General features: G+C 53.6%; 1 protein-coding gene across 5 annotated transcripts; it reads right to left on the bottom strand.

Annotated features, from left to right (window-relative positions):
* Positions 1 to 896: 896 nt before the first annotated feature.
* On the bottom strand, positions 897 to 6,123 carry DNAJC22 (DnaJ heat shock protein family (Hsp40) member C22). 5 transcript variants are annotated; one of them, XM_045366508.3, is made up of 6 exons: positions 5,644 to 5,880; positions 5,482 to 5,551; positions 5,306 to 5,391; positions 4,784 to 4,883; positions 3,320 to 4,266; positions 897 to 1,725 (listed from the first exon to the last, which is right to left on the bottom strand). In XM_045366508.3, exons 5-6 carry the CDS (start codon positions 4,157 to 4,159, stop codon positions 1,540 to 1,542), a joined length of 1,026 nt encoding a protein of 341 aa, XP_045222443.1. In that variant the 5' UTR covers positions 4,160 to 4,266; positions 4,784 to 4,883; positions 5,306 to 5,391; positions 5,482 to 5,551; positions 5,644 to 5,880; the 3' UTR covers positions 897 to 1,539. The 5 variants fall into 5 exon arrangements, with proteins under 5 accessions (XP_045222443.1, XP_045222442.1, XP_065380236.1 ...); XM_045366507.3 differs by lacking the exon at positions 4,784 to 4,883 and having other exon boundaries at positions 5,644 to 6,123; XM_065524164.2 differs by lacking the exon at positions 4,784 to 4,883 and having other exon boundaries at positions 5,680 to 5,880.
* Positions 6,124 to 8,351: the final 2,228 nt, after the last annotated feature.

Here is an 8,351-nt window from a genome sequence, read left to right as displayed (position 1 = left end):
ATCTGTCCCTCCTCCAGTGTCCCAATACACTATTTATAGCTCTTATGACATTTAGTTCAAAACACTGAACAAGGGCTTTGATATCTGTGTACCTGTGTCATTATCTCCCATCAGATTGTATGCTTCTAGGAGTAGGGTATGTAGCCCAGAATCAGACCTCAAATAATGGGAAGACCTGAGAAGTCAGCCAGTCCAGCCACCTACGTAAAGTCTGAGGGCTCTCCAAAAATCCTCCTCTAAGCAGAGGAGGAAGAACTACCCCCATTCCACAGTAGTTTGTTCCTTCTTGGAGAAAGTGTAGCTGCTAGAAAGTTCTCCCATAAATGGAATGAAAATATTTTTCTCAAATTTTGAAATGTAACCCTAGTCTCACCCCATCTATAGAAAAGATCAAATCCCTCTTATCACAGGACAGCTTGTGAATACTAGAACCTTCACATTTTTTCTTCAATCTGCTGACATAGTGCTTTACACATTTATTTATTTATTTATTCATTTATGTATTTAATTTTTGAGACAGAATCTCGCTCTGCTGCCCAGGCTGGAGTATAGTGCAGTGGTTCAATCTCAGTTCACTGCAACCTCCACCTCCCAGGCTCAAGTGATTTTCCTGACTCAGCCTCCCAACTAGCTAGGGCTACAGGTGTGCGCCACCATGCCTGGCTAAGTTTTGTATTTTTAGTAGAGATGGAATTTCACGTCGGTTGACCAGGTTGGTCTTGAACTCCTGACCTCACATGATCCTCCCACCTCAGCTTCCCAAAGTGTTGGGATTAAAGGCATGAGTCACCATGCCCTGCTGTTTTACACATTTAAAAAATAGTTAAATAACCTTCCTCCATCACACATCAATATATCATGGGTGGGATAAGGTGGTGTATTCTCTAAAAGATATATTTTTTTCTAATTAATTTTTTATTGATATATAATAGTTGTCCATACTCTAAAAGATATTTGACTGTTTTATAATATGCCTTTCACTCTCTGGTTTTAAGAAAAATTGTCAAGAATGCAATAGCCAAGAATTCAGAAATTCAGAATATAAACACATTCTTCTACCACAACCTTTTCTCACCCCATTAAGGTTTTCTCATGTTCCCTGCAAGCAGTTTCTTTTTCTTTTTCTTTTTCTTTTGTTTTTGAGACAGAGTTTCACTCTTGTTGCCTAGGCTGGAGTGCAGTGGTGTGATCTTGGCTCACCGCAACCTCTGCCTCTCAGGTTCAGGCGATTCTCCTGCCTCAGCCTCCCAAGTAGCTGGGACTAGAGGTGCCTGCCACCACGCCTGGCTAATTTTTTGTATTTTTAGTAGAGACGAGGTTTCATTATGTTGGCCAGGCTGCTGGTCTCAAACTCCTGACCTCAGGATCTGCCTGCCTCAGCCTCCCAAAGTGCTGGGATTACAGGCGTGAGCCACCACTCCCGGCCCCTGCAAGCAGTTTCTTTAACCTTGTTGGGATGCCATTCCTGGGCAAAGCTAGATTTGGGACAAGTTGCCCAGCTCTGATAGGAAGAGTCAATCCTCAGGGGGAAGTTTCTTTTCACCTCCGGGATCCCCTGGGCTTCCTGGGTTGACTCAGGACTTCATACGCAGCCTGGATCTCCAGGAAGTGCCTCTGTGCCTCCTCTGTCTGGTCCAGGTTGTGGTCTGGGTGCCAGACCTTCACTAGTTCCCGGTAACTCCGATGTATTTCTTCATTTGTTGCCCCTTCTGAGAGGCCCAAAACCTTATGGAAACAGAAGATGACAAATCAGAATCTCCCAAGTTGTTAGGGTACCTGGGCCTCTCCTTGCACCTTTGCTAAATCACGCTATCATATCTCTAGAATTGGCTTCTACTTGCCCGTGGGAAAGGTCCAGCAGCTCAGGTTAGAATTCCAGCCTTAGAGAGTAATAATAAAAGAAAAAAATTCTTTTAGAAAAAAGAATGCCAGCCTTTTGAAACATAGACAAGCTCTAGATCTCATGGCAAGGGCCATTAATCACAACTGTCCATTGTCCAACCTGGAACTTCATAACCCTGGCAAGATCTCTTCCCCACAAAAGACATAAATGTATATATGTCCACCAAAGGCATGTACAAGAAAGCTCATAGCAACTTTATTTATAATAGCCCCAAACCAGAAACAACCCAAAAGTTCATTAACAATAGAGTGAGTAAATAAACTGTGGTATAATCATACAATGGGATACTACACAACAGTGAAAACAAACAATTTACAATTGCAAGTAACAAGAAGAATAATGGCCAGGTGTGGTGGCTCATGTCTGTAATCCTAGCACTTTGGGAGGCCGAGGCGGGCAGAGCACCTGAGGTCGGGAGTTCGAGAGCAGCCTGACCAACATGGAGAAACCCTGTCTCTACTAAAAATATGTAATTAGCTGGGCGTCATGGCCCATGCCTGTAATTCCAGCTACTCAGCAGGCTGAGGCAGGAGAATCGCCAGGAGGCGGAGGTTGCAGTGAGCCAAGATGGCGCCATTGCACTCCAGCCTAGGCAACAAGAGCGAAACTCCGTCTCAAAAAAAAAAAAAAGAAATCAAGAGGAATAAATCTCATAAACATGATGTTGAATGAAAGAAGAAAGATGCCAAATACAAAAGAACACATAATGGATGTTTCCACTTTTTTGGAGCTCAAGAATGAGCAAAACTGGACCGGGCATGTTGGCTCACGCCTGTAATCCCAACACTTTGGGAGGCCGAGGCGGGCAGATCACAAGGTCAGGAGATCAAGACCATCCTGGTTAACACAGTGAAACCCTGTCTCTACTAAAAATACGAAAAATTAGCCAGGCGTGGTGGCACGTGCCTATAGTCCCAGCTACTTGGGAGGCTGAGGCAAGAGAATGGCATGAACCTGGGAGGCAGAGCTTGCAGTGAGCCAAGATAGAGCCACTGCACTCCAGCCTGCGCGACAGAGCAAGACTATCTTAAAAAAATAAAAAAGAAGAAGAATGAGCAAAACTAACGTATGGTGACTAAAGTCAGAATAGAGATAACCTCTGAAGGTGGGAGTATAGGCCGAGAAGGAGAATAAAAGAACCTTCTTAGTGCTGGAAATGTTCCATCCCTTGATCTGAGTGGGGTACACATAAAATTAGTGCACCGTATATATGTTGTACCTCAATAAAAAGTAAATAATATACACATATATTTTTCCTACTCTACTATTACAGCCTCCGTAACCTTTGCCCATTGCAAACAGATATCCAAAGAAGCCAGAACATCCTTCTGGCACCTGGCCAACAGACGTAAGTACAGTGCTTCCACATGAGGGCCACCAGAGCCACCAGACAGGACTGAGGGAAGAAAGCCTTACCTGGTAAGCCAGCTGACACTTCTCATCCTGAAAACTGTGAACAAATTCATAGAGCTTCTCCCACTCCTGGAAGTAGCTGCTGTTGAAGCCAGTATCTCCCATCAGTAGCCTCCAGATCCGGTAAGGCAGAAGGAGGACAAACTCCATGAGGCGGCCAAGAAGGGGGAAGAAGCTGAACCAATTCAAGAAGGAGCCAAGGGTTTCTGCCACATAGCTGAGGGTGGCAGCTGTGTTGCAGAGGGCACTGTATGCCAGTGGGCCTGTGAAAGCAAGGTAAGCCAAGCCCAGCCGGTAGAGCCGCACACTGAACGGCTCTGACACCACCAAAGCTTTGTAGCGGCGATGCTTCTGAGCTGTAATGCTGGCGGCCACACTAATGGGCAGTATGGCTATGGGGCGGCCATAGAATATAGGTGAAGTGAGAAATGCCGCCACCAGAGTGTTCTTAAAGTCTGAGGTCTGATTGCCAACAGCAGCCACCAGCAAGACCCCTAAGCCAACTGCCAGTGGGAGGGCCACAATATAGAAGTTGACCATGGATGAAAGGCTAATCAGTGCCACAAGGCCAAAATAGATGCCAACGATCACCTGGGCAGCAAAGCGAATGGGACTCAGAGGGGGTGTCACCCCTCTGGGGCTCTGCCTCTGCCCCTGGGCTCTGTTGGCCTGAGCTACAAAGCTTGGGAGCTTCCAGAACTCCCAGAGCCAGCCCAGCCCACCTCCCCCCAGGGTCAGCATCCAGAGCAGGGCGTGGCTGTCCCTTCCCAGGTACAGGTGGTGAAGGCCAGCAGGGCCCCCCACAGCCCAGAGGGCATAGGTCACCAGGAGCCCCTTGGCCATCCTCTAGGGCAAAGGTCTCAGAACAAGTCCGCTTACTCGCAGCACAGAAGTCTTGGAGTTCTCTGTGAGAATCATGGCCGTCATGGCCCCAGAGTTATCCTTAGACCCTAAGAGATGGGAAAAAGCAGAGTCATAAGATGATGTCCAAGCAACCATTTCTCCAACACAGCAACCATTTCTCTTTCCCATAAAAGTCGAGTCCAGATCTGCCTGAGTCCCCAGTGCTATTTATCTCATATCCCTTGTCCTAGCACCTCAGTCCCATTCTTTACAACCACAGTGACTCCAGATTTAGAGGAGAAAGCTGTTTAAATTTCAGACCTCCCATCAGACCAATGACCCCAAATGACTCATGGGGGGATGTGTGGAGGGGCAGAGCTGCATTGGATGCCTTTCCAAAGTTCCCACACATTTTGAAAGCCTCCGCCTTACCCACGACTTAACTCCAACTGTGGCTGCCCTTCCACACTGGCCCAGGCTTTAGCCCCTCTCCTGCCTTCCTAACTCTCCAGGCCATGAGATTTTCCCACAGGTCAAACTTGAAAGGGGTCCTGAATTCCCTCTATTAAAATATCCTGGAAAACTACGTTTGACCTAGACCTTTGCACCCCACAACTCAACCACCTCTTTCGGAGGCCGGCTTGAAAAGTCACTCCACAGCAGCTGGACGAATCTTCACAATATCAAACCAGACGTCAAGCGTGCCTGCCAGTGTCCCCTCTATCTGGAGCGACAACCAGTCAGCACCCGCTAGTCCCAAATTAAGTGGCCGTACCTGGGCGCCCCGCTCCCAGACCGAGTCAGACCAGTCATTTCCTTTGACCACAGAGTGAAAATGACATGTCTCGCCCCGCTCCCACTTCCATCCAAATGGACTTTGTCTTTTGTGTCTGTTGTGTCACGGAAGTCCGGCCTCCCCAGGCCAAGCTCCTCCTCAGGGCCCTCCCCGGGCCCTCGGAATCACATTCCCGCCTGGGACTCCTCCCGCCAGCCCTCGAGGGGAGAGTGCAAGGCTCTGCAGACGCCTGCAGCTCCAGTAGACTCAGCGCCCAGCCCAGGCCCAGCGCCTCGCGCACCACGGCACCACCGCCGCCAGGTGGCGCTGCCGCCGAAGGAAGGGCGGGTCCGGGCGGTCCCCAGACTCACCTTGTGTGGGTGCCGAGTCACAGCAGCACAGGACTGCCCCTATGGAGGGGCTGCCTGGAGGAGCAAGGACGCTCCTATCTGTAGTGCTAAAAAAGGACAAACTCCTGTAAATGCAAGAATATGTCCTTGATTACCTCTTCCCACCCCCACAAATAGAAAGGTGACTCCTCCCTCACCTCAAGCTGCACGCTCCTCTTTTCACGCTCCGTTGACCTTCAAGACTGGATGGTTCCACCTCCAATTCCCCTAAGGCAGAGATATCCACGGACAGGCTGCAGGGAGGGACCCCCAACCCAAGCTGTCCTCAACCCCCCACAGGGCTTGCCTCACGGGCCCACCTCCGAGCCTTCCAGTTAGGGGCTCTGCTTCTGCACCTGAGCCTGAGATCTGAGGAGCCTCCCAATCCAGGGCTGCTCTGTCCCGCGGGCTATGGACCAGAGGGAGAAACGGAAGCAGAGGGTTGGAGGGCGAGGCCGCAGCCCGGGGCTCGGAGTAGTCTGCCTTCCTGTGCCTCTGCGCTGCCACGGAGCTGCAATGCAAGACGCCTTCATTTCAACGTCCCGGGCTCCTACCCCGGGTTCTACTCCGTGACCTTGGCTAAGTCATACAGCTTCTTGGGTCTCAATTTCCTTCTCTGGAAATCTCGTGGATCTCCAAGGTCCCCCAGCCTGGACTTGCGGGGGCTTCAGGGGGACGGTCGGCCTCGCGGGTGTCACCTCCCTGCAGTAGGCAGCGCGTTTCCCTCCAAACGCCCTCACAGCCCTCATCTCGGCCTGGAGAGGAAATGCTGCTCTCTATATGACCTCTTAGGTCTCACTGAGGGACCTAGGCTGGGAGGGGCCCCAAAGCGACGCCTCAGACAGCTGGGGGCGGGGGCGGACAGGGGCGCTGAATAATGAATGAGACTTAATTGGGCCCGCACTGCGCGACGGCGCGCTAAGCTTTGCAAACAGCGCGGGCGGCGGCGGCCGCCTCTGGACAAACAATCTCCCGGCTCAGGTGGTGGGGCAGCGGCGGCAGCCACACAAGGGAGAGGGAAGAGGCTGGCCGCCGGGGCACCCCGGGCCGCAGCGCGCCACCAGCTTTACGGCTGGGGGAACCCAGGAATGCGGTGCTGCGCTGGCGGCCCAGAGAGTGGGGGTCGGGAAGGGGCTCAGGGTTCGATCTTAGGAAGCGAGAAGTGGGGAGGGAGAGAAGCCGACTGTGCGGGGAGAGCCAGGGGCCCAAGGGCAATGTAAGCGCGAGGAAAAGCCGAAGAAACGAGTGGAAGGCGGAGGAGAAGGGAGAAGTGAGCGAGGAAAAAGCGCACCGGGGGAGGGGCGACGGGGTGGGAGGAGCGGGAGAAGAGCTGTTACCGGGAGGAAAGGGAAGAGAGATGGAGGAACAAGCAAAGGAAAGCGCGAGGAGCCGGGAGAAGAGGAATTGGAGAAGAGACAAGGAGAGGAATGGGAGGTGACCGGAATAAGAACGAGGGGGCGGCAGGGCGGGGGGAGGCGCCCCTGCCTCCGCTTCGCCCCGCAGCGCTCCCGCCCTAGTGCTCTCTCCAGCAGCCCGCACTCACTTTGTCACAATTACCGGGCCGTCACTCCGCCCGGATTGTTTTCCCCAAATTGTTGTTCTATAAACTGGTGCAGAGTGGGAGGTGGGGGGATCTGACAAGCTGCAGCGAGTGGAAAGTGTCTGAGCTGTGGTGGGGGGCGCGGTGGTGCATTTACCCGCAAACGGGCCCCACGTGGGCGGAGGATCCAGAAACCCATGCAGGAATTCTGGTTGCTGCCCCAGCCTCGTCGCTGACCCCGCTTTTAACCTTTTTGGCTATTCTCAGCATCTGCTGCCTTGGTTTCCCCAGCAGAGTGCGACAAGGATCGGAGGTTGGGGTGGTGGAGGCGCTTGTGGGTGGGGTCCAAACTTTCCTGCCTGCCCCATTATGTCTTGTTCTTTACTACCCAGGTGTCCCCCGAGAGGGCTGGGGTGGTCTATCCCAGCCCAGCTGTTCCCAGAGCGGTCTCGAGTGCCTTCTTCCACCGTGAGTGAGGCTTCTGCCCTCACCCGGTCTGGGCCATCTCCTACCCCGCCTGTGCCCTCCGACCCCCTGCCCTGCGCCGCTCGGTGTCCCAGACTCTCAATTCGGTGAACATATGTTGCGCGCCCACTGAGTGCCCCCGCTAAGCCAGCCTCACCCCGCCGCCTCTCCCCCGCCACCCGCCCCTTCCCGGCCGGCCCGGCCTGTCGGCTCCGTGACAGCAGACGGCGAAGCCCCGGCCCCGCGGGAGCGGCCGGAGAGGAGCCGCCGCATGGCTGGCTCCGACACTGGCCTCCCTGGCGGCTCCAGGGGCAGCGAAGGGTGGCGGCCGCTGAAGCGAGACTGGAGCTGGCCGGGGGAGTTGACAGGGCTGAGCGCGGGAGGGGGAGGCCCTGGGAGGGCTTCTGTCTGGTTATCTAAGGCCTGTCGTTCTCATTCCATCGCCCTCGGGTCCCGCCCGGGTCCCGACCCCTCCTGGCTTCACTAGTCTGGGACGTGGTAGGCTGCCCACACCCCCTCCTCCAGCCCGGGTGATTTACACGCGGGCTCCGCGCAGCGGCCGCTTCCCAATCAGGAATATCGACCCCGGGCGGGGCCCCCGGGCCGCATCGATCCCTTTAAGGCTCGGGATTTAAAAATGTCAAATTTGCCTTTTCCAGGCGGGCGGAGGGGGCGGGGGCCAGGAGGAGGGAGGTTGGAAGGAGGGAGGGACAGCAGGGCATCGACCAGGCGTCTGTGCCCAGAATGTGAAGTGACCTGCGCGTGCCCGAGTCCTGACACGGTGTGACCATCCTTGGGTTAGCAATCACCTCTGGATGGGGGCAGGAAGAAAGCCCTCCTCCTCCTACTCCAATCTCCTTGGGGTATTCTGCTGGGCTGGTGTATTCTTAAAGAGAAGAGCCCCAAGAGGAACAAAGAGAGAGCCCCGAAAATGTATGAAGACAAATTTGGAAGATTCCTAAATGTGGAAATATGCAGACACAAAGGAGGGTACAAAGGCTGGGCGCCGTGGCTCACGCCTGT

This window comes from Macaca fascicularis, chromosome 11 (assembly GCF_037993035.2).
Source record: "Macaca fascicularis isolate 582-1 chromosome 11, T2T-MFA8v1.1".
Lineage (NCBI taxonomy): Eukaryota > Metazoa > Chordata > Mammalia > Primates > Cercopithecidae > Macaca > Macaca fascicularis.
The sequence above is the reverse complement of the archived record's forward strand: the minus strand, read 5'-3'. Positions and strand labels throughout refer to the sequence as shown.

Excerpts from the sequence above, each read along its gene's own strand:
- DNAJC22 (XM_045366507.3), bottom strand. The coding sequence starts at position 4,159 with ATGGCCAAGGGGCTCCTGGTGACCTATGCCCTCTGGGCTGTGGGGGGC. Across the intron at positions 1,726-3,319 it reads AGTGTCAGCTGGCTTACCAG|GTTTTGGGCCTCTCAGAAGG; the intron begins GTAAGGCTTTCT and ends TGTTTCCATAAG.